The 24,761-nt window shown below is 28.1% G+C and overlaps 3 protein-coding genes and 1 pseudogene across 3 annotated transcripts; all 4 read left to right on the top strand.

The window, feature by feature from the left end:
- The first annotated feature begins 4,515 nt into the window (after positions 1 to 4,515).
- On the top strand, positions 4,516 to 5,697 carry LOC130939585 (uncharacterized). Its single transcript, XM_057867677.1, has one exon. The coding sequence runs from the start codon at positions 4,516 to 4,518 to the stop codon at positions 5,695 to 5,697; it is 1,182 nt and encodes a 393-aa protein (XP_057723660.1).
- Positions 5,698 to 7,996: 2,299 nt separating this feature from the next.
- LOC130939584 (uncharacterized) lies at positions 7,997 to 13,275 on the top strand (annotated as a pseudogene).
- A 6,630-nt stretch (positions 13,276 to 19,905) lies between these two features.
- Positions 19,906 to 20,412, top strand: LOC130939583 (protein FAR1-RELATED SEQUENCE 11-like). Its single transcript, XM_057867676.1, has one exon. It carries the CDS (start codon positions 19,906 to 19,908, stop codon positions 20,410 to 20,412), a length of 507 nt encoding a protein of 168 aa, XP_057723659.1.
- A 1,226-nt stretch (positions 20,413 to 21,638) lies between these two features.
- Positions 21,639 to 22,629, top strand: LOC130939582 (protein FAR1-RELATED SEQUENCE 1-like). The gene is made up of 2 exons (XM_057867675.1): positions 21,639 to 22,040; positions 22,576 to 22,629. The coding sequence occupies exons 1-2, from the start codon at positions 21,639 to 21,641 to the stop codon at positions 22,627 to 22,629; spliced, it is 456 nt and encodes a 151-aa protein (XP_057723658.1).
- The last annotated feature ends 2,132 nt before the right edge of the window (positions 22,630 to 24,761 follow it).

Genomic DNA, 24,761 nt, shown 5'->3' with positions numbered 1-24,761 from the left:
CGCCGAGTGGCACGCCCACATTAGTGAACTTCAGGAGCCTCCTCTGTAATCTTGGCCTGGCAAACCATGCCAAGGACACGCCCAGGGACACGCCCTTTTTAGAAGAGAGAGTGAGCGTGCCACACCTAGGACACACCCAGAGGCACGCCAGCTTTGCTCCTCCATGAGGTTCTCTATCTTTTTGACCCAACATGCCACGCCAGTTGGAACGCCACTGACATGCCCTGCTTCCTTTCTTCTTTTCACTCTTTGCTTTCCCTTTTTTTCTGAAATTCATGCAAAATAAGTACTCAAAGTAGTGCTCCTTAAATTTCATGGAATATTCATTAATACTACATCATTTAGTAGAGAACTTGCTTATTCTTGACAAGAATTACATAAAATATAAGAAGATGATGCAAATCATCAAGCGCGGTCAGTTTGCTCGATCCTCGTCTATGTCTCGTCGTTTCTCCCTCACCGACAGTTGAGTCTCGTTCCTTCCTTGCTGCCTGTTTTGTTCCTCTATCACCGCCAGTTTGGTTCCTCCATCATTACCAGTAATCTCCACTTGGTCAGATTTTTTTTCTTTTATTAATTTTTATGATTTTGATTTTCAGTTTGTTAATGATTCTGGGACCTGGAATAATCGAATAATGTTTATAATTATGTGTAAGAACAATCAAAATTTATGTTTGTTTGTTTTGTTAATTTTACTGATTCTGAGGTATTGAAATTTGAATCAAAATTTTACTGATTCAATGAAGTTGCAGCCAATGATGAATCTGAATTGTTGGAAAGTGCTATTACACCAACTAAGTGACTATCCTCGGAGTCGGAAGATTCGAAGGTGGAAGGAGATACCTCAACTTGCAAGAAGATCAAGATTGAGAAAGAAACTTGAGAATTTGGATGCACATGTTTTGGAATCTCTTTTATAGTCTATCTAATAGAATAATGCCAAGCATATGTTTGTTTTGGTGAAAACATTGTCTTTTCGATTTTTATATTTGGAATTTAGAATTTTTTTTAAATATAAATTGAAGTTATTTGGTTATTACTTGTGGTTTTATTTTTAATTTAATTCTCACCGTTGATATTCTGATAATTTTTAATTTAATATTTAATGTCATAAAGTTATAAATTTCTTCTTTGAATTATTGTTGTTACAATTAAGTTAGTTATTAATTTTTAATGTGTACTTATTTAAAAAAAATCTAATTATAATTTTTAATTAAAGTATTATGTTTATAATTTTAAATTTAAATTCAAATATACTTTTTTTTTTGAATTTTTACGTAAGCAATTGGGTTTGAGAATATTTCTTAAAAATTTATATAATTTATAAGTTACTATGCTAATTACAAAGGATTATAATAAAAATAAATAGAATTATCAGTCTTATTAAGATGTGAAATTATTTATACTATTTAAAAAAATGTAATACTGTTTAAATTTTAGAAAAAGTATAATAAAGTTAATACTGTTTATGATGAAACTAAAAAAAATTATTTTTAAATTAACAAATTTCTATATTGCTAATGGACAACGGACGTTTGATTAGAAAATTTTATTTAAAAATTTAAAATTTATACTAGCTAATTTGAAAATTCTATTTTAAAAATTTTAAATTTGAATTTCTAATACTAATTTCTAATTAAGTAAGTTTTTAACCATTTCAATTTTTAAATTTAAATTTTTTTACTTGCCACATTTATAAATTTTTATTATTATCTTTTAGATTGTTTCTCCACAGTAGAAGTACTTTCATCTTTTTCTCTTTTTTTAAGTATTTTTTCTAAATTTATGTAATTTATAAGGTTATTAATTTTTAGATTGTATTTAATTTTATTTATTTTTATCGATAAATAATAGGATTGATACTATTTATGACGAAACTAATAAAAATTATTTTTAAATTAACAAATTCCTACATTCTTAATGAATAACAAACGTTTAATTAAAAAAATTTATTTAAAAATTTTAAATTTGCACTAGCTAATTAGAAAATTCTATTTAAAAATTTGAAATTTAAAACTCTAATACTAATTCCTAATTAAGTGGCTTCTTAACCGTTTTGATTTTTAAATTTAAATTTTTTTATTTGTCACATTTATAATTTTTTTCTATTTACTTCATTGTTATTTTTTAGATTATAACAATAGAGGTACTTTTATCTTTTTCTCTCTTTTTACTTATAAGTTGTTCATTTTCAATCTCTTTAACTATAAGTTGAATTTATTGATCGTGAAATTAAACTTATATTTATTTAAAAAAAGATACTTTTGTAAAAAAAATATATTATTTTCTGTAAAATATGTTTACATAACTAAATAAATGAGAATAAAAAAGAAATTAAAGCAGCCATTGAAAATAAAATCTGTGCGATTTTACATAGACATAAGAAGACACTAATTTCATATTCTTTTTGGTAAGTTAGACATGAGAAAAAATTGTAAAACAATTAGTGTCTCAAGTTAAAAATTAGTGTTTAAGCATTTTAGAGAGACACAAAATACATATTTTTAATGGGTGTTTGTGTACGACTATGTCTTTCATCATTTTTGTCTCAGTAAACAAACACCATACATATACTTCTGTGTACTCCTGTGTCTATATTTTGATGGACATGTATACCAAAAACAGACGCTGTCATATGTGTACTACTTTATTTTTTTTAATAATATAAAAAATTTGATAATAAAAATGTATTATGTATAATGTATATATATTTTTAATTGGTTAAAAAATTTATTTATTTGATATTTTTAGGTATATATTGAAAGATGTAAGAAGTCCAAAGAGAAGTAAGATTATATTGAAGAGAAAATTGATATTAAAAGACAAAGAAAACACAAAGCAAAGTACAATTCAAGGTAGATTTCATATAAAAAAATAAATTAATTATTTTATCATTTTTATTTTTAGGTTAGAATAATATATTTTTTTATTTGGTATTTTTAAGTATGTCAGTTCTATATATTTAGTTTTTATTGGGTATACAAAATAACTAACATGTCATGAGTATTTTGGCCGAATGAAAGCCCATAAAATACAATATTTTCTATATATTATTTAGCTATTGACAAGTAATAAATTATTAATTTACATTGTCTTCGTAATATGTTACTAAAATTGTTTATGAAAAAATTACAGGAAATTCAAGTGATAGTTCCAATGGTGTGCATTTTCAATCGGTGTTGTCAAACATTACAAATAGCATTAATATAGATTTATTTTTGGATGATTTTTTTTGAAACTTGCTTATGGGAATGTACATGCACTTTATGTATTTTGATTTTCCTATTATTTATTCAATTATAAACTTTAATAGAAAATATGTTCAAAACTAATATCTCGAATTATCTTATTAGGTAATAACCCAACACCATATTGATCAAGGTCTCCAACTACTAATCTACACTCTGTAGATGAAAAAACGATGTTCCAATATTAGTGATATTAGTAATTCGAGTATCACACATGAAGCATATGATAGTCCATGTCATCAGACAAGTCAACAACATCTTCAACAAACATAAAATTAATATCTACCAGTTACTTTGTTAATATATTTTTATTACTTAAAGACCAAACATTTAACTTTTTAATCGGTCTATTAAAAACAATCATTGGTATATGCTAAATAATTATTATAGATTCATTGGAGTACACAAATCGAATTAGATTGCAAAGGGATGTAAGACTGAATAGGAAGACTATGCTACTTCAAAAGAGACATGGTAAGATAAGTATGATAGAATTATCACAAAGCTAAAATTTTACTTCTTTTATCTTTAATACTACTTTCATAATTAAGCTGATTCAAACATTTAACATATATTCATTTTTCTTTTTTTATAATATAAAGTACTTGATGTATTATCTCTAATGATTACAAGAGTAAGTACATTTAATTCAACTTTAGATACTAAAGAATTAGAAGAAGTGTGCATAGCTGAAAAAAAAAGACACATGATACAAAGAGAAACATTTTTGAAGGAATTGACTACAAATCTTTCAAAAAAATTTCAAGAAGTTGAAGATATTACTGAAAATACGACTATTTTAGATGATTCTGTGCAAATTTAATACCCAGCCATATTCGATGTTGCTGAGAATACAGGTAATTTAAGAAGTAGCAATATCAGCACTTTATTATTTACTATTACTTTTATGCTTTTTATAAACAAAAAATTATCGTTTAGTGTTCAAGTTTTAAAATTCAAACTAAGATATGGTTATATATTATAATTTTTGTATTTGAACATTGATTTATTGTAAAACTTAAATCTTGAGATTGGCACAATGAAATTGTATTATATGATCTCATCTTTTTAATCCATAAATTGCATTCTTCGATAATCTTTTATAAATATTATTTTTATACTTAACATGGTGAAAGAAAGGTATATTTTTATATAAAGTATTTGTTGCAGATATAACTAAAACAATTTATTATCTTGGTGATTATTAGATGTGATAGATATTGGTGACCCAGAATTTTTTGTCGGCATTGCGACGCCATGATGTGGTATGGGGAGAGATCAGAGAAGTCCAAAACAGGATCCAATTTTGAGTTCTCAATATGTTATATGCGAGGGAAGGTACAACTGCCATTTTGAAGCACTTGATCGGACGCTCAGGAATCTTATGTCAATTACCGATCAACATAAGACACATCAACCATTTGGTGGTAAGATTATTGTTCTAGGAGGTGATTTCAGACAAATAATTCCGGTGATTCCGAAAGGAAGTAGACACGATATATTAGCATCCGCTATTAACTCATCCCATCTGTGGTCATTTTGTAAGGTTCTGAAACTGCATACGAATATGAGGCTTCTAATGTCTTCTTCGGATCAAGATGAAGGTGAAATGAAGATATTTGCTAATTGGATACTTGATGTTGGAAATGGAAATATTGGCTCTGTTGTTGGTGATGAATTAGAAGTAGAAATTCCAGATGATCTATTGATTACAACTACTGATGATCCTCTCTCTCATTTGGTAGACTTTGCATATCCAAATTTGTTGCAAAACATGTCAGATTACAGGTATTTTCAGAGTAGAGCAATTCTTGCACCCACACTTAAGAGTGTCGAGAAGGTAAACGGTTTTGTCTTGACAATCTTTCCAGGGATGGAAAAGGAGTATTTGAGCTCTGACACAACATGTCAAGCTGATGAGAATGAAGATGTAAAACAAGAGTGGTTCATACTAGAGTTTCTAAATGACATCAAATGTTCGGGACTACTCAATCACAAGTTGACTTTAAAGCCAGGAGTCGCTGTAATGCTACTGCGAAATATAGACCAGACTTCAGGTTTATGCAACGGGACAAGATTAATAGTTAACAAACTTGGCAGCAACGTAATTGGAGCGACGGTAGTGACCGGTAGAAATATTGGAAATAAAGTGTACATTCCAATAATGAACTTGATCCCTTCAGATTCAGGATTGCCATTTAAGTTCCAACGGAGACAATTTTCATTAACAGTATGCTTTGCAATGACCATTAACATGAGTCATGGTCAATCATTATCACATGTACGACTTTATTTGCCAAAATCAGTGTTCACCCATGAACAACTTCATGTTGCTTTGTCAAGAGTTAAGAGTCGCAGTGGCCTCAGGGTTTTAATTCTAAATGAAGACGGCAATCCAAAGTCATCAACAACAAATGTCGTGTTCAAAGAGGTTTTTAATAATATTTAGGTAAGAATAATATTATTTTCATTTTAATAGCATGTTATGATTTACACTTTTGTACAAATCTTTACTATATATATAACTAATTTATCTATAACTCTTTTTACAAATTTGAAATGAAATGTGTAACAAGGAGCACAACATCCAATGATTTTCTAATGAAGTTAGTAAGATACTAGGTTGTCGATAAATTTTTATTAGCTTTTTGATATAAAATTTAGGGTAAAATTAACATGCTATTATTACAGTTATATATGTTCTTATTTTTTTTATCTTCCTCCTTATGGTTCAAGAATATTATAAACTTCGAATTCTTCTATTCATATTTTACTTTGAATAAAGATAAAATAATATATTTAACACGTTTATTATATAACGATGATAGTGTTATACTAAATTTAAAAAATATATGATTATAAAATATTATTTTTAATTTAACTTATCAAATTTAAATATAAGCCCGTGCATCGCACGGGTTTAACACTAGTAGTAATACAAATGGAGAGCTCATCTGCTGACGTGGCGCTCATACGTTGAGTTTAGAAATTTATTTGCTTAGGTTGTTACTTTTTAATTTTAAGTTATTTGCTTAGATTGTTTTAATTAAGTTGTTATTTTTTTAATTTTAAGTTATTTTATTTAAGTAATTATTTTTTAAATTTTAAGTTATTTGCTTAGGTTGTTATTTTTTAAATTTTATGTTATTTACAGATTATTTTTTTAAATCATAAATTATTATTTACTTAAGTTGTCACTTTTTAATTTTAAGTTATTTGCTCATACATTAAAATTTTCGAAAAAATTAATTTAAATTTAGTTTAATAAATAAATCAATAGTAATCTAACAAGTTTCTTGCGTTAGTTTTATATTTGTCAATTATAAATTGTTATACGATAATGAATATAAATCAAATTTGTTGGTTAATTTTAAAATTTTATTTATAAATTATAATTTATTATTTATCTAGATTGTTACTTTTTAAATTTTTAAATTTTAAATACGCTTTCTTAGATTGTTAGGTATTTAATTTTTAATATATATTGCTAAATAATTTAAAAAACCACTGACGTGGCGCTCATCTTTATCATTATCTTTATCTTTATATTTTTATCTTTATCTTTATAGTAATACAAATCGGAAGCTCATATGCTAACGTGGCGCTCATACGTTGAGTCTGGAAGTTTATTTGCTTAAGTGTCATCACTAGAAATTTTTAGATTCATATTTATAAATTATATTATTTGCTTAGGTTGTTATTTTCAAATTTTAAATTATTTATTTGGGTTGTTATACTTAGGTTGTTATTTTTTAAATTTTAGATTGTTGTACTTAGGTGTTATTTTTTAAATTTTAAATTGTTTTACTTAGCTTGTTATTTTTTAAATTTTAACACTATTTTTAAAAAATTTGTTGATTCTTTTTAACACTATTTTTAAATTATTGTAGATTTTTTTCAAAAATTGCAGTTACATACGTAAATTTAAATATATTTACGTTAATTTAGAATTTTAAAAATTGTTAATATATTTATTTACTTTATCTGCAAATTTAATTCAAATTTAAATTAAAGTCAATCAAATTTAAAAAATTTTAGCTATGAATCAACTATAAAAGTATAAGTTATGAGATATGTGTAGTACCAGAATTCAAAGTACACCAAATCCCTTTCTTTACATACATCTAAAATCTAAAATTTCTCTACTTATTCCAATGGATGGTATTCACAAAATCACAGAAATCAAACCTACAATTGACAATTTGTGTGTACATATACGAGTGATACGGTTATAGACACTACTAAGTTATGGTAATTTTTCATTGTCATACTCAATTGAGATGGTTTGGCTCGATGAAGACGTGAATTTTCTAGTAATATTTTTTTATTTTAAATTTATATTATTTATATTTTAAATTTGTTTGTTTATCCCCATCTAATTGTTCTTTGATTTTTGTTTATCAATTCTAGGGAGGAAAAATACATGCCTCGGTTAAAAGGGTTCTTGTGTCTCGATTCGTGACAAGGAGGCAAAACAAATTTTGGAAAAGAGCTGTGTAGAGATACTTGATCCACTCCTATTGGTAAGTTCTAACCAATATTTATTTCTAAAAATATTAGTGAAGATATTTTTAATGTTAATTTTTATATTATTTATTATTAATATATTATGTAATACCCAGTAGAAAGGAGATCTATTGGATATACTTACACTTTTACTCAACCTAATTGATAAGTCCTTCCTCTTCATCGTTGAAGTTTAAATATCTGATAATTCACATTTTTCACCTTTTTATAAAGTTAAGAATATGACTGATAATGTGGACCTCATAAATAAATTCAAAAAGGCTCACCCTATTCAAATTGTGAGTACAGTTATAAGTGTACTTTCTATTAAAAAACAATTTATTTTTCTCTTCCTTGGTCATTAGTAGTATCTAATTTATAAATAATAATTAATAACTAATTATAATTTTAGGATGTTGACTACACCGGTGGTTTACTTTCAACTTCAAAGGCTTCCTCAATCATTGAAGGAGAAAAAGTAGAAAGTGTTAAGGTATTTGTTCAAAAAATAAATTTTTTGTTTGTTTGTTTTCTCAAAGTTAGATCTTTATTTTATTAAAAAAATATTATTGAGATAAAATCAAAGGTGAGAAGGAAGTCTTTAATTTAACGTAGTATTTTGTACAGAATTTGTTGCTTGAATTCTCCAATGAAGTTGCAGACAATGATGAATCCGAAGTGTTGGAAAATACTATTACACCAACCAAGTGACTACCCTCGGAGTCGGAAGAGTCGAAGGTGCAAGGAGATACCTCAAGATTGAGAATGAAACTTGAGAATTTGGATGCACATATTTTAGAATCCCTTTTAGAGTATATCTAATAGAATAATGTTAAGCATATGTTTGTTTTGGTGGAAATATTATCTTTTCTTGAGTTGTTATTTTTCTTTTGGTTCTTTTGGATTTTTATGTTTGGAATTTAGAATTTTTTTAAATATAAATTGAAGTTATTTGGTTATTATTTATGGTTTTATTTTTAATTCGATTCACACCATTAATATTCTGTTCATTTCTAATTTAGTATTTAATGTCATAAAGTTATAAATTTCTCATATGAATTATTGTTGATACAATTAAGTTAGTTATTGATTTTTAATGTGTACTTATTTTAAAAAGAAAATCTAATTATAATTTTTAATTAAAGTATTATGTTAAAAATTGAAAATTTAAATTCAAATAAACCTTTTTTTTTTGAATTTTTAAGTAAGCAATTGGGTTTGAGAATATTTTTTAAAATTTTATATAATTTATAAGCTACTATGCTAATTACAAAAGATTATATTAAAGTAAATAGAATTACCAGTCTTATTAAAGTGTGAGGTTATTTATACTATTTAAAAAAAATTTAATTTGACATTTTTCTATATTTAATTCTGTTTCTAATGTTCTTCCAACAAAATTGAATTAATTTAGAAAATTTTATTTAAAAATTTAAAATTTGTACTAACTAATTAGAAAATTCTATTTAAAAATGTAAAATTTGAAATTCTAATACTAATTCCTAATTAAGTGATTTATTAACCGTTTCAATTTTTAAATTTAAATTTTTTTTCTTGCCACATTTATAAATTTTCTCTTTACTCAATTTACATTGTTATCTTTTAAATTGTTTCTGCACAATAGAAGTACTTTCATTTTTTTCCGTTTTTAAATATTTTTTCTAAATTTACGTAATTTATAAAGTTATTAATTTTTAGATTGTTTTTAATTTTATTTATTTTTATCGACAAATAATAGGATTGACACTATTTATGACGAAACTAATAAAATAATTTTTAAATTAACAACTTCCTATATTCCTAATGAACAACGAATGTTTAATTAGAAAAATTTTATTTAAAAATTTAAAATTTACACTAACTAATTAGTAAACTCTATTTAAAAATTTGAAGTTTGAAATTCTAATACTAATTCCTAATTAAGTGACTTCTTAATCGTTTCGATTTTTAAATTTAATTTTTTTTATTTGTCACATTTATAAATTTTCTCTTTACTCCATTTACATTGTTATTTTTTAGATTGTCTCTGTACAATAATAGAGGTACTTTTATCTTTTTCTCTCTTTCTAATTATAAGCTATTCATTTTTAATTTCTTTATTTAAAGAAATAAAAAAAGATTTTAACTATTAGTTGAATTTATTATCTGTCAGATTAAATTTATATTTATTTGAAAAAAAACTTTTGTGAAAAAATATATATTATTTTTCATAAAATATATTTACGTAACTAAATAAATGAGAAAGAAAAAAAAATTAAAGCTGCCATTGAAGTTAAACTGACCATTTAGTTATTTATTTATTGAGTAGAGATACAGAGGAGTGAGGAGGTCAAACAAGATAGTTGGTAAAATGGTTGGAAAAAAAATAGAGAGAAAATGAGAACTACATGGATATAAATATATAACAAAACATAATGATTGATTTAGAATTTTTGATGAAATAGGAACAGAGAAGAAGGAGCAAATGTGCATGGTGGGTCATGGGTATTTTGGCCAAATAAAATTTCATAAAATACAATATTTTTTATACATTATTTAGCTATTGACAAGTAATAAATTATTAGTTTATATTGTCTTCGTAATATTTTACTAAATTTGTTTATAAAAAAATTACCGGAAATCCGAGTGATAGTTCCAATGGTGTGCATTTTGAATCGGTATTGTTGGACATCACAAATAGCAACATCAATACAGGTTGATTTTTGGATGAATTTTTTTAAAACCTGCTTATGTGAATATGCACTCACTTTATGTATTTTGATTTTTCTACCATTTATTCAATTATAAAATTTAACAGAAAATTTGTTCAAAACTAATGTCTCGAATTATCTTATTAGGTAATAACCCAACACCATATCGACCAAGGTCTCCAACTACTAATCCACACTCTGTAGGTGAAAAAGAACAATATGCCAATATTAATAGTATTAGTAATTTGGGTATCACACGTGGTCGTAGAGCATATGATAGCCCATGTCATCAGACAAGTCAACAACAGTTTCAACAAACATCAAACAATATCGACCAGTTACAAAGCCAACATATGTTAATATTCTTTTATTACTTAAAGACCAAACATTTAATTTTTCAATTGGTCAATTAAAAACAATCTTTGGTATATGCTATATAATTATTATAGATTCATTGGAGCACACAAATCAAATTAGATTGGCCTTCAGTGATGAGATTAACCTTTCATTTGTCTGGAGAGCAAAATATCATCTTTAAAGACGTTGATGATCTTGAGAAAATCGTGGAAGAAGAGGAAGAAAAATGTACGATGTTCTTAGCATAGATGGAGGCCAATAAAAAATTTGAATCAGGTCAAATTTTGACATGCTGAGTTTTCAAATCAATTTATTTATGATAGAGAAGCAAGAAAATGACATCCACGCAAAAGAGGGTATTCTATCGGGAGGTTAAACTATGTTTCATCGGGTACATGTGATATTTATTATATGAGAATTTTGTTAATTGTTCAGAGAGGTTGCACAATATATGAGTCTATTAGGATAGTTAATGGAATTACATATTCTAGCTTCAAAGATACTTACTATTCCATGGGACTACTGTGCGATGATAGGGAATTCATTACAGCTATTAATGAGGTAGTTGAACTTGCATCTGGCCATCAATTGAGAAAATTATTTACGATGTTACTGATATCTAATAGCATTAACAACCCAGAACGTGTTTGGAATGCAACTTGGACATTATTAGCTGATGGAATACTATATGAGAGGAGAAAAGCTTTGAAAAATCAAGATATTTTACTATGTCTTTTTTTATATCAAAATTGTATTCTCTTATTATTTTTATTTTTATTAATAATATTAATAGTTTTATTTTGGAATTACTTATTAAATATTTCATAAAACCACCATGTGCTTTTGCTAGGACTAAACATGACTGATGACGAATTGAAAAACCTCTGTCTTATTGAGATTGAGAAGATACTCAACAGCAATGCGAGATCTTTAAGAGACTATCAATCAATGCCATATCTTGAGATGTCTGATGTTCGCCTTTTTCAGAATAAGCTAATAGAGGAGGAGTTAGCATATGACACAAATGAGTTGACTCATACAAACTTATATACGGAACAAAAGATGACTCATGAGCAAAGGTTAGTATTCGATGAGATACTCAATGCTGTTATTACAGACTCTGGTAGTTTTACTTCCTTTATGGGCATGGTGGGTGTGGTAAGACATTTATTTGGAATGGACTTTCTTCTGCTATTCGGTCTAGAGGAAAGATTGTTTTAAATGTCGCATCCAGTGGAATTGCATCTTTACTCCTACCTGGTGGCAGAACGGCTCATTCTAGATTTTCAATACCAAATGAATCTACTTGCAATATCAAGCATGACAGTTTGAAGGCTGAGCTGCTCATCCAAAGTAGCTTAATAATTTGGGATGAAACTCCAATGCTCAATAAAATGTGCTCTGAAGCACTTGATCGGACGCTCAGTGATCTTATGTCAGTTATCGATCAACATAAGACACATAAACCATTTGGTGGTAAGGTTGTTGTTCTAGGAGGTGATTTCAGACAGATACTTCCGGTGATTCCGAAAGGGAGTAGACACGATATATTGACATCAGTTATTAACTCATCCCATCTGTGGTCGTTTTGTAAGGTTCTGAAACTGCATACGAATATGAGGCTTCTAATGTCTTCTTCAGATCAAGATGAAGGTGAAATGAAGAGATTTGCTAATTGGATACTTGATGTTGGAAATGAAAATATTGGTTCTGTTGTTGGTGATGAATCAAAAATTGAAATTTCAGATGATCTATTGATTACAACTACTGATGACCCTCTCTTTCATTTGGTAGACTTTGCATATCCAAATTTGTTGCAAAACATGTCAGATTACAGGTATTTTCAGAGTAGGACAATTCCTACACCCACGCTTGAGAATGTCGAGAAGGTAAACGATGGGATGGAAAAGGAGTATTTGAGTTTTGACACATGTCAAGCTGATGAGAATGAAGATGTACAACAAGAGTGGTTCACACCAGAGTTCCTAAATGACATTAAATATTCGGGACTACCCAATGACAAGTTGACTTTGAAGCCAGGAGTCGCTATAATGCTACTACGAAACATAGACCAGACTTCAGTTTTATGCAACGGGACATGATTAATAGTTAACGAACTTGGCAACAACGTAATTGGAGTGACGGTAGTGACCGGTAGAAATATTAGAGATAAAGTGTACATTCCAAGAATGAACTTGATTCTTTCAAATTCAGGGTTGCCATTTAAGTTTCAACGGAGACAATTTCCATTAACAGTATGCTTTGTAATGACCATTAACAAGAGTCATGGTCAATCATTATCACATGTAGGACTTTACTTGCCAAAATCATTGTTCACCCATGGACAACTTTATGTTGCTTTGTCAAGAGTTAAGAGTTGCAGTGGCCTCAAGGTTTTTATTCTAGACGAAGACGGCAATCTAAAGTCATCAACAACAAATGTCATGTTCAAAGAAGTTTTTAATAATATTTAGGTAAGAATAATATTATTTTCATTTTAATAGCATGTTATGATTTACACTTTTGTATAAATATTTACTATAGATATAACAAATTTATCTATAACTCTGTTTTCAGATTTGAAATAAAATGTGTAACAAGGAGCATAACATCATATGCCAATTGCTTTTCTAATGAAGTTAGTAAGATACTAGGTTGTCGATAAATTTTTATTAGCCTTTTGATATAAAATTTAGTGTAAAATTGACCTGCTATTATTATAGTTATATATGTTCTTATTTTTTTCATGTCTCCCTCTTTATGGTTCAAGAATATTATAGACTTTAAACTCTTCTATTTGCTTTTTACTTTGAATAAAGATAAAACAGCATATTCAGTATGTTTATTATATAATGACGATGATCATGTTATACTAAACTCAAAAAACTTATAATTATAAAATATTATTTTTAATTTAACATGTCAAATTTAAATATAAGCCCGTGCATCGCACGGGTTTGATACTAGTAGTATACAAATGGGAAGCTCATATGCTGACGTGGCACTCATACGTTGAGTCTGAGAGTTTATTTGCTTAGGTGTCGTCACTAGAAATTTTTAGAATTATATTTATAAATTATAAATAATTATTTACTTAGGTTGTTATTTTCAAATTCAAAATTATTTGTTTTGGTTGTTTCACTTAGGTTGTTATTTTTTAAATTTTAAATTATTTTACTAAGGTTGTTATTTTTAAAATTTTAAATTATTTTACTTTATCTGTAAATTTAATTCAAATTTAAATTAAAGTCAATTAAATTTAAAAAATTTTAGTCATGAGTCAACTATAAAAGTATAAGTTATGAGACATATATAACACCACAATTCAAAGTACATTGATCGCTTTCTTTACATATTTCCAAAATCTAAAATTACTCTACTTATTCTAATGGTTGGTATTCACAAAATTACAGAGACTAATCCTACAATTGACAATTTGTGTGTACGTATACAAGTGATATGGTTATGGACACTACCAAGTTACGAAAATTCTCAATTGCCATACTCAATTGAGATGGTTTGGCTCGATGAAGACGTGAGTTTCTTACTAATTTTTTTATATTATTTATATTTTAAATTTGTTTGTTTATCCCCATTTAATTGTTCTTTAATTTTTTTATCAATTATAGGGAAGAATAATACATGCTCCTCAATTAAGAGAGCTTTTGTGTCTCGATTCGTGAATTTGCTACGAGAAGGAATATCTTACTAAATAAGATATTTTGGTGTTGGGAAAGAGTTGTGTAGAGATACTTAATCCACTTCTATTGGTAAGTTCCAACCAATATTTATTTCTAAAAACATTGGTGATGATATTTTTAATGGTATTTTTTATATTTTTATTATTAATATATTATATGATACCCTGCATTGAAAGGAGATCTATCGGATACACCTACACTTTTTCTCAACCTAATTGATAAGACCTTTCTCTTCATCGTTGAAGTTCAAATATATGATGATCCACATTTTTTACTTTTTTATAAAGTTAAGATGACTGATAATGTAGATCTCATAAATAAATTCAAAAAGGCTCACCCTATTCAAATTGTGAGTACAGTTATAAGTGTACTTTTTATTAAAAAATAATTTATTTTTTGCTTCCTTGGTCATTAGTAGTATCTAATTTATAAATAATAATTAATAACTAATTGTAATTTTAGGATGTTAACTACACTGGTAGTTTACTTCCAACTTCAAAAGCATTCTCAATCATTAAAGGGGAGGAAGTAGAAAGTGATAAGATATTTGTTCAAAAAATGAATTTTTTGTTTGTTTGTTTTCTCAAAGTTAGAGTTTAATTTTATTCAAAAAAATTATTGAGATAAAATAAAAAAGTGAGAAGGATGTCTTTAATTTAATATAGTATTTTGTACAGAATTTGTTGCTTGAATTCTCCAATAAAATTGTGGACAATGGTGAATTTGAAGTGTTGGAAAATTCTATTACACCACCCAAGCGACTATCTTCGGAGTCGAAAGATTCAATGGTGGAAGGAGAAACCTTAACTTACAAGAAGATCAAGATTGAGAATAAAAATTGAGAATTTGGATGCACATGTTTTGGAATTCTTTTTTAGAATCTATCTAATAAAATAATGCCAAACATATGTTTGTTTTGATAGAAACATTATTTTTTCTTGAGTTGTTATTTTTTTTGTTCCTTTTTTTTATGTTTGAAATTAAATTTTTTTTTAAATATAAATTGAAGTTATTTGGTTATTACTTATGGTTTTATTTTTCAATTCAATTCACACCTTTGATATTTTGTTAATTTCTGATTTAGTCTTTAATGTCATAACTCATAAAGTTATAAATTTCTCATATAAATTATTGTTGATACAATTAAGTTAGTTATTAATTTCTAATGTGTACTTATTTTAAAAAAAAATCTAATTCTAATTTTTAATTAAAGTATTATGTTTAAAATTTTAAATTTAAATTCAAAATATACTTTTTTTATTTTTAAGTAAGCAAATGGGTTTAAGAATATTTTTTAAAAATTTATATAATTTATAATCAAATATGCTAATTACAAAAGATTATATTAAAGTAAATAGAATTACCAATCTTATTAAAATGTAAGGTTATTTATACTATTAAAAAAAATTTAAGTTAACATTCCTTTATAATTAATTCTATTTCTAATGTTGTTTCGACAAAATTAAATTACTTTAATATTCTAAAAAATTTAAATTTTTTTTCTAAATTTATGTAATTTATAAGGTTATTAATTTTTAGATTGTATTTAATTTTTTTTATTTTTATTGATAAATAATAGGATTGATACTATTTAATGAACAACGATCGTTTAATTAGGAAATTTTATTTAAAAATTTAAAATTTGCACTAGCTAATCAGGAAACTCTATTTAAAAAATTGAAATTTGAAATTCTAATACTAATTCCTAATTAAGTGACTTCTTAACCGTTTCGATTTTTAAATTTAAATTTTTTATTTGTCACATTTATAAATTTCCTCTTTACTCAATTTACATTGTTATATTTTAGATTGTCTCTACACAATAGAAGTAATTTCATCTTTTTTTCTTTAAATATTTTTTCTAAATTTACGTAATTTATAAGGTTATTAATTTTTAGATTGTATTTAATTTTATTTATTTTTATTGACAAATAATAGGATTGATATTATTTATGAAGACACTAAAAAAATAATAGGATTCAAAAATTTAATTAAATCATGAAATATTAAGTTAGTTTTATATTTCTAATATGAAATATTGTTGATATAATTAAGTTAGTTAGTAATTTTTAATGTGTAATTATTTAAAATAACCTAATTCTAATTTCTAATGGCTAATTTAAACACTTTGTTTAGACTTTTCAATTTAAAAAATATTTTTTAATTCTTAAATAAGTAAATTTGTTTAAAAATATCTTTTTTATTTACATAATTTATAATAAGCAAATTTGCTAACTATAAAATATTAGATTAAATTGAATGAAATTACTTATTTTTTTAAATGTGAGATTATTTATACTATTTTAAAAAAACTAATATATATTTTTCTATACCTAATTTTTTTTCTATCGTACCTAAAAAATTGAACTAATTTAGTAGTTCAAAAAAAAGGGAGAATTTTTTTGCTGGTGTGACACTAATACATTGAGTTTGAAAATTATTTATTTAGGTGTTGTTATTAGAAATTTTTAAAACTTTATTTATAAATTATAAGTTATTTTTTTAGGTGGTTATCTTTTAAATTTTAAGTTATTTGCTTAAGTTGTTTTACTTAAATTGTTATTTTTTAAAATTTAAGTTATTTACTTAGGTTGTTAGTTTTAAATTTTTAAATACGCTTTCTTAAATTGTTATTTTTAGATATTTATATAATTTATAAAGTTATTAATTTTTAAATTATAATTAATTTTTTGTTTTTATTGACAAATAATAGGATAGATATAATTTATGATAAAACTAAAATAATTATTTTTAATTTTTATTTTCTGATAGATTAAACGAGTTTTATATTTTAAAATAATATTAAATTTTAATTTTTCTCATGCCATTATTTTGAAAGGAGCGTAAAATAAAAATATTAATTAATTAATTAATTAATTAATTAATTTAATGATAAGATCGAGAGTGATATATACAGGAGGTTAGGATTCAAGATGTAATTGTTAGGGATGAAATCTGTGCTTCCAAGTCAGATAAATGTATCATTCTAGCTATCCGCGTCTTTCACAGGTAGCATGAGATACATGTTTCATAATTATCAAGATACTCTAGCAATTTGTAAGAAATATATAAAATTGAGTTGTAGAAAATAAAACTTATACATTTTTAAACTTTTATCAGATTTAAATAAGTTCAAATTATACATTTTCCCATCTTTAAATGTTATTAGAAAAACATTAGTAAACTTACATGGAATCATTTTTTTAAATCTTTTAATTTGTCCATATTGAGGATTTGTTTTTAATAATAAAAAAATTATTTAAAAGAATGCCAAATTTAACAATTATGGTTCTACAGTTTTTAGCCCAATAATATAATGCTGGCCAAAATCCATACAAAAATGATGCACCCAACACTGATTTATTACCCTCAAATTAATACAAACAAAAATTATGCGCCAAAAAATTCCATTAGCCTTGCAAAAAGGGAACCAGCCAAACCAAAATAAAGTAAGCCATCCAAAAAAGCAGTCACTAAGCCACTAACATGGGAATCCTGCGCCAAGAGGCAGCAGGTGTAATCTTCACATAATCATATGTCACTTAATGCAAAATTTGATACACACCTCACAATGCTCTCCATTATAAAGTAGAAATTACATAAAAAATTTAATCCATTTATATTTTAAATTAATATTTTAACTGTGCAAATTTATTATACACCAATATACCAATAAAATACATTAGCACAGGTGAAATTCTTCTAAACTTATAATGGCACATGACACTAACTGTCTACATTATATATGTCCCTTTAACACGAAATGACAATGCAAGAATTGGTTCAAACGCTGATGGAATTTTTTAATTTTTTTGAATTAATTTTGTGAAGTGTAATTTCATATTATACAAGATTTAAGTTGGACCAAAAAAAATATGTAAGAGAAAGTCTTATATGCTATGAGATCATATCTTATAAGTTATAAGATCAATTAAAAATGAAAAGAATACATAAAGAGCATCTATTCCTATTTTTAAATTGTTTGAAATTAAAAAATCATTCTTTTAAGTAACAACTAAAAACATATAAAGCCAATTTTAAATCTTTACTCATGGAAGAGCATATAAGTATATAAATTAAGATGGAAAGCTATTGTGCTATTTCACTCTCATTATTAGCCGTGAAATTATGGTATAACTAACGAAAACATTATTATTATTATTATTATTATTATTATTATTATTATTATTATTATTATTATTATTATTATTATTATTATTATTATTATAAAATAAGTAATTTTTTATTTATTAAAAAGATCCCCAACCAACAATACATGTTCGGAAATTAAAAATAGTACAAAATGTTATTGCCTTATAAATAGACCCAGCAGCAGCTAGAAGGTATGGGTCCCATATACTGTTGTTTCAGTTTTTTATTTTAAGGACTAATAAGGAAAGGGAAAAAGTTTGGTAACCAAAATTTTTCAGCCATAATCAGCCAAAACTTTTCATATTTTACTTCATTTATATCACTTAATAACAGTTTTATTTTTTACTTTACTCTCTTATCATTCTACTTATCACCGTTCATTCTACTTATCACCGTTCTTATCAAATCTGCTAATTAATGATATTAATTAGAAAATCATATCCTTTTTATTAGGCACTATTGTAATCAATACTTAATATTCCTTTTTATAATTTGATTTTTATATATAAAAATACAATAAAGATTAATAATAATTATATTTAAGAACGGTAATTATAATATCAATTACATTAAATAATTGCAATTGATTCTTTGTCCGTTATGGTATTTATCAACAATTATTGGAGATATGAAACATGAAACCTATCCTAATATATACTTTATGTTAATTCAATCATATTCATTCAAAAATCACAAGAATAACACCATTGCAAGCACAATAGTGTATAAGCCAAGAAATTTTACAAGAAATTATTTTTATCATTGTAATTTGTATGGCAATTGATTTCGACCTTAATACAGTACCTATGGCAGAAGGTGCTGAAGAATTTGTACAACAGACGGACTCACCCAATGAAATTGTTGCCAGTCAATCAATTTCTGAGAATATAGAAAACTACACTAGCTCTGATGAGGTATGGTAATAACTCGGATTATTTTTTTTATGTATTTTTTAGCACTTTAGTTATATGCGTAACATTCTTGATCATTATTTGTTTGCTATTTATCTAAAAAAAAATTATTTGCACCGGCAAATAAGTTTTAGCATTATCACAAACAATATAACCAAGACTATCATATATCATCACGCTTTCGTACACATAGCATTCGTTGATATTCTAATTAATTTAGAATTTCATTCAATTCTCAAATTGTAAATTTTGCCAAAGAATTACAAAATAATTTTTTAAATCAAAATTCGAGTTCATAAACCAAGCCATTGGTGACAAGGAGGTAGATCCCGAGGAGGGAATGTGCTTCGGCACATTAGAAGATGCACGTGCATATTATTATCGATATGCGGCTAGGACTGGATTTGTCGTCAAAATAAGAACCACCGGCTGGGAGACCATAAACGATCAGAGGGTGGTTGTTAATCAAGCTTTGCATTGTAACAGAGATGGATACCGCACATCCCATATAAAGGCACCCCAGAGAAGGAAAACAGTGGCCTCAACAAACTGCAAAGCCCGTTGCTATTTGGCATTAGATAAAATGACAGGGCAGTGGAGAATTTCTCGAGTAGAGGTATCCCACTCACACCCGCTTAATCCGAAGCTATCTGGAATGTTCTCAGCAAACCGTCAGCTAAGTATGCATGTGAAGGACCTGATACAGCAAAATGACCAAGCTGGCATTAGACCGAGTAAGACGTACCAGGCACTAGCCAATGCAGTCGGTGGCCCTGCCAACCTCACCTTTACAGAGAAGGATGTTAGAAATTACATTAGTCGTCACTTACGCATTTTCCGGGGATGAGACGGATCCAAAAGAGTTACTTAAACACTTCTCACGGATGAAGGAGCTCAATCCAAACTTTTTCTTTGAAATAGATGTGGACGAAAACCATAGCATTAGAAATGTGTTTTGGGCCGATGCTCGGTGTAGAGCTGCATGGGAATATTTTGGTGATGTCGTGACGTTTGACACTACTTACAAGACTAATAGGTATGGAATTATTATTTTTTCTGTTGTACTTAATTAGACTTTTTACCATCCACGGCATTTGGAGTTTCCACCTACATATCATGTTTTTATATTTTCATTGTTTAGGTATGACATGCCGTTTGGGTCTTTCGTAGGTGTCAACCACCATGGGATATCTACGCTTCTTGGGTGCGCATTATTGCGGAATGAGGACACTCGTACATTCGAATGGCTTTTTCGTACTTGGTTGAAGTGTATGGGTAAGGCCCCCATATGTGTTATAACAGACCAATCGCTGTAGATGCATTCTGCATTAGAGACCACATTACCACACACACGCCATAGATGGTGCATATGGCATATCCTAAATAAGATACCAAACAAGATGGTAGGTTACCGTCATTTCGATCAGCTCATCACATGCATGAAGAGGATTGTGTTTGAATCCAAATCTAAGGACTCATTTGAGAGAGATTGGCACGATTTTATTGAAGAGTATGACCTCCACAATTCTAGGTGGCTAACTGGTAGTATAATCTTCTGGTTCCTTGCTGCCTCTCTGTGGCTACTTTATAGATGTTATTTTATAGTCATTATGGATGTTGCACTTAGAGATTAACCGACGCTATTTTTGTTTTTTTGCATTTTTTGGTTTTTCCTGTTCATTTGCAGATATGTTTGCTGACCGACACATGTGGGTGCCAGTATTTTTCAAGGACGAATTCTGGGCTGGCATGAGGAGCACACAGCGTAGTGAGAGCATGCATTCAGTTTTTGATAAGTACTTAAATAGTAAGAGCTCTTTGTTGCAATTTGTTCGCCAATACCAAAACTGTGTTATAGACAAGGAGCAAAAGGAGCTTGAGTGTGACGCTGCTGATTTAAGGGGTATTATCCCTTGTGTTTCCAGCTCACCAATAGAGAAGTAGTTCCAGAGAGAATATAAAAACTCCATGTTTCGAGACGTTCAGGATCAATTTATAAAAAAGGCCGATTGTGACATCTCCTTAATCAACCATCATGGCACAAGTATAGTTTGTGAAGTTGACCAACAAAAGATGGTGTTTGACATGTCAGTGTACAGCAGATACCAAGTCGTGTATTGCTCGCAATCATCAGACGTTCAATGTGATTGCTTTATGTTCCAATCGAATGGTATTCTATGCTGCCACAGTCTTGCTGTTCTTCTACATTTTCGTGTGACAGTAGTGTCCTCACAATACATTCTATCCCGATGGAGTAAGAATGTTAGTCGGAGACACACATACATCAGGAGTAGCATTGACATGGACCGTTCTGATGAAAGCATGCCAATTTTTAGGCAATTGTGTTCTGATTTTTACAACATCGCTCAGGATTTTGTGGCTACTCCGGAGGTTGCTGCTATATTGCGTGATGCCATGGACAGTGCTCGGGAGAAGCTCAGAGAACACAAGGAATTCGAGCATCAAGCTGCACATGTACCAAATGCGATTTACTCACATACGCATGATGAGTGTCCCGTTAGCATGGATGAGCTACATGGCCCACGTCGTGTTCCTACGCGAGGTCGTCCAACTTCCACCAGACTTGAGGCAGATCTGGAAAAATCTATTAAAAAGAGGGCACGCAAAAACAAAAACACTCACAATCACAACAAGGTAAATATGAGATCTACCCCCCTTTTCACGTTATTTGTTTATTTTAAGTTGGTTGAATGGATAATAAGTGATGATGTTATTTTTCAATATGATTTGTGTGTTAAGGGACCTAATGGTAATGCACAACCATCTCCTACAAATGTGGCAACTTCCTACAAAGATACGCAACCGGCTTGTTCAGAAATGACAGACAATTTGGCTATGCACTCTGGCTCCTTCATATCACTATTGAATTCATTCCATAACGCTGAACAATTGTGTATGTGTACCTAGTGTATTTTTCATAGCATTAATGTCATGTCCATTTACTAATTGTTTCCTCTTTTGTTTTGTTTTTAAATTTTTTTTTTCACAGGAAGCATTCTTGGAGGATTCGAAGTTTAACATCACTACATATCATAAGCATTAGAGTTTAACAACTACTTTGTACTTTGCCCATGCTTCAACTTTATTTCACGTTATCATGATTTTGGTGGTTTATTGGATTTATTTTATGTAAATCACTATACTCAACTTTATTTTAACTTGCTACTGCTTTATCTACCATTATTAAACAAAATACAATAACAGACTTGGGCAACTAATATACAACTTTTTTATTCTTTTACTCTTTGTTACCGTTATTATTTGTTACTAATATTAAAAATAATAAATGTTTAGTTGATAATTTAATCATTACGATAATCGACCTTAATACATGAAGTTTAAATTTGAATATCCAAAAGTATTCGTACATAATAAGGTCTTTCTTTTATTATTTAAAAAATTAGACATCAAAAAGTTATATCTAGACATGTATTTTATTTACATCCAATAACATCCTTTAATTTATTAGAATAACATCCACGATCGAGCATTTATTGCTTGGGCATAAATATTTTTAGCTGCCTGTTAAACATGGATAATTGTATATTGGAAAGATAATTCAAAATTCAGTCAACGTGTTCTCGATTTGAGCAAAAACAAGCCAAACATGTATAAAAAAATAAACTAACAATTTAAAAACAAATTTTTTATACATAAATATTAACTGGGATATTGAATTATTGTATTTTTTTTATCCAGTCCAAATCCAAAACTTTTCGCAAATATTTCATGATAAAATCACGTAAATTCTGCAAGCATATCAACCGTAAATACACATAGCAACTCTAGTCCTAATCAATTGTTTGTGAATATATAACCTGCTACCCAATATAGGTTTCCCTTTAAAAAAGATGCACCCGGTTTTGGTTTATATCCGATAACATCCATCTGTATATAAAAATAACATCCTCTAAATCCTGAAATCAAATTAACAAAAAACACACACCGACCAACTCTAATCTCAATTTATGGCTTATAGTTCCGTTTAGCTTTCTTAGCCAGTTCTGCCCTTCGAACCAGTGATCTTGTCCGTGGGTTCGTCCAAGGATCTTCAAGAGTTTTTTTCTTTTCCCTATCCTCCACATGACGACATGGTACATTGAGTACACCATCTACCTCACTCCTAGAGATGTTGTCTTTGCAAATTAGAATGTCAGTTACAATTTCTTTCCGAATTTGTTGCAATTGGGCCTGTGGTCACATACAGATGTATTTGTGTTTGGTATAGAATACACTAAAGAAGCAAATATAAATCCAGCCAGCATAAGTAGAATTCATCCAAGAAGAGTTATTTATCAATTATTAAATACGCAAATAAGCATCAACATATGTTTTGGATTTCACTAACCGTCGTCCAAATAGGCATATTCAATTCATCCTCTGCCAAGCTCTTTGGATCCCACATTTCCATCCATTTAATGACGTATACGCCACAGTCCCACCTATGCAACACAAATGACAAAAAGTCGTGCCAACATATTAAAATTTGTGTGGGTTGATTTTTTAATCCCTTCTTTGTTTCACCTCTAGACTTACCCATTAGGCTGTTTTTGGAGCCTTGTTTCATAGCAACATTCATAGCCCTCAGCTGTGAATACTACATTAAGGTCTACAGTTGCTGCCAACTCTTGGAGAAGAAAGCCCTTCGACAAGCCAGAGAGAAAAAATTAGGGAGGAAAATAGAAGAAAAAAACATGGAAGGCAACACCTAACACCCGAAAAAATATGCATCATCAAATCTATTCTCACTTACTACATATTTATCTATTTTCTCTCGGCGCTCCGAATGTGGGCCATTGTGCATAGAGTCTAACACCCATAGGTTATCAGTCTTCCGGTGGAGTACATATAGCCACCAGTGATCATCTCGGCACACTGGAACAAACCACTTCATCGTTGAATAAAGCATGTTAGTATATAGTTATTTTTTCCATATTCTTGTAATGAAAAAATAGATTTTGTGTGTGGATTAGTAAGTATATAAATTACTGACATAATCAACTTTTTTCGCTTTCTCCGCATCGAACCAGTGCTGCCCGCGGCCCATGAATTTGCTAAGAACAGGGACAAAATTAGTGTTCGTCCCGGCAAATCGTTCAATGTTATCATCAGTCAATATTATGGCCTGTAAACCCATTTTGCATTAGTTAAACACCTAAAGTAATAATTTAGAGT

This window comes from Arachis stenosperma, chromosome 7 (assembly GCF_014773155.1).
Source record: "Arachis stenosperma cultivar V10309 chromosome 7, arast.V10309.gnm1.PFL2, whole genome shotgun sequence".
In the NCBI taxonomy this organism is placed as follows: Eukaryota; Viridiplantae; Streptophyta; class Magnoliopsida; order Fabales; family Fabaceae; genus Arachis; species Arachis stenosperma.
This window is presented reverse-complemented; position numbering and strand designations above follow the sequence as displayed.

Bases quoted from the DNA above. Each gene is read 5' to 3' on its own strand.
- LOC130939583 (XM_057867676.1), top strand. From the start codon at position 19,906: ATGTGCTTCGGCACATTAGAAGATGCACGTGCATATTATTATCGATAT.
- LOC130939585 (XM_057867677.1), top strand. From the start codon at position 4,516: ATGGGGAGAGATCAGAGAAGTCCAAAACAGGATCCAATTTTGAGTTCT.
- LOC130939582 (XM_057867675.1), top strand. From the start codon at position 21,639: ATGGTGTTTGACATGTCAGTGTACAGCAGATACCAAGTCGTGTATTGC. The intron at 22,041-22,575 runs GTACCAAATGCG...TTTTTTTCACAG, and splicing joins TCGAGCATCAAGCTGCACAT to GAAGCATTCTTGGAGGATTC.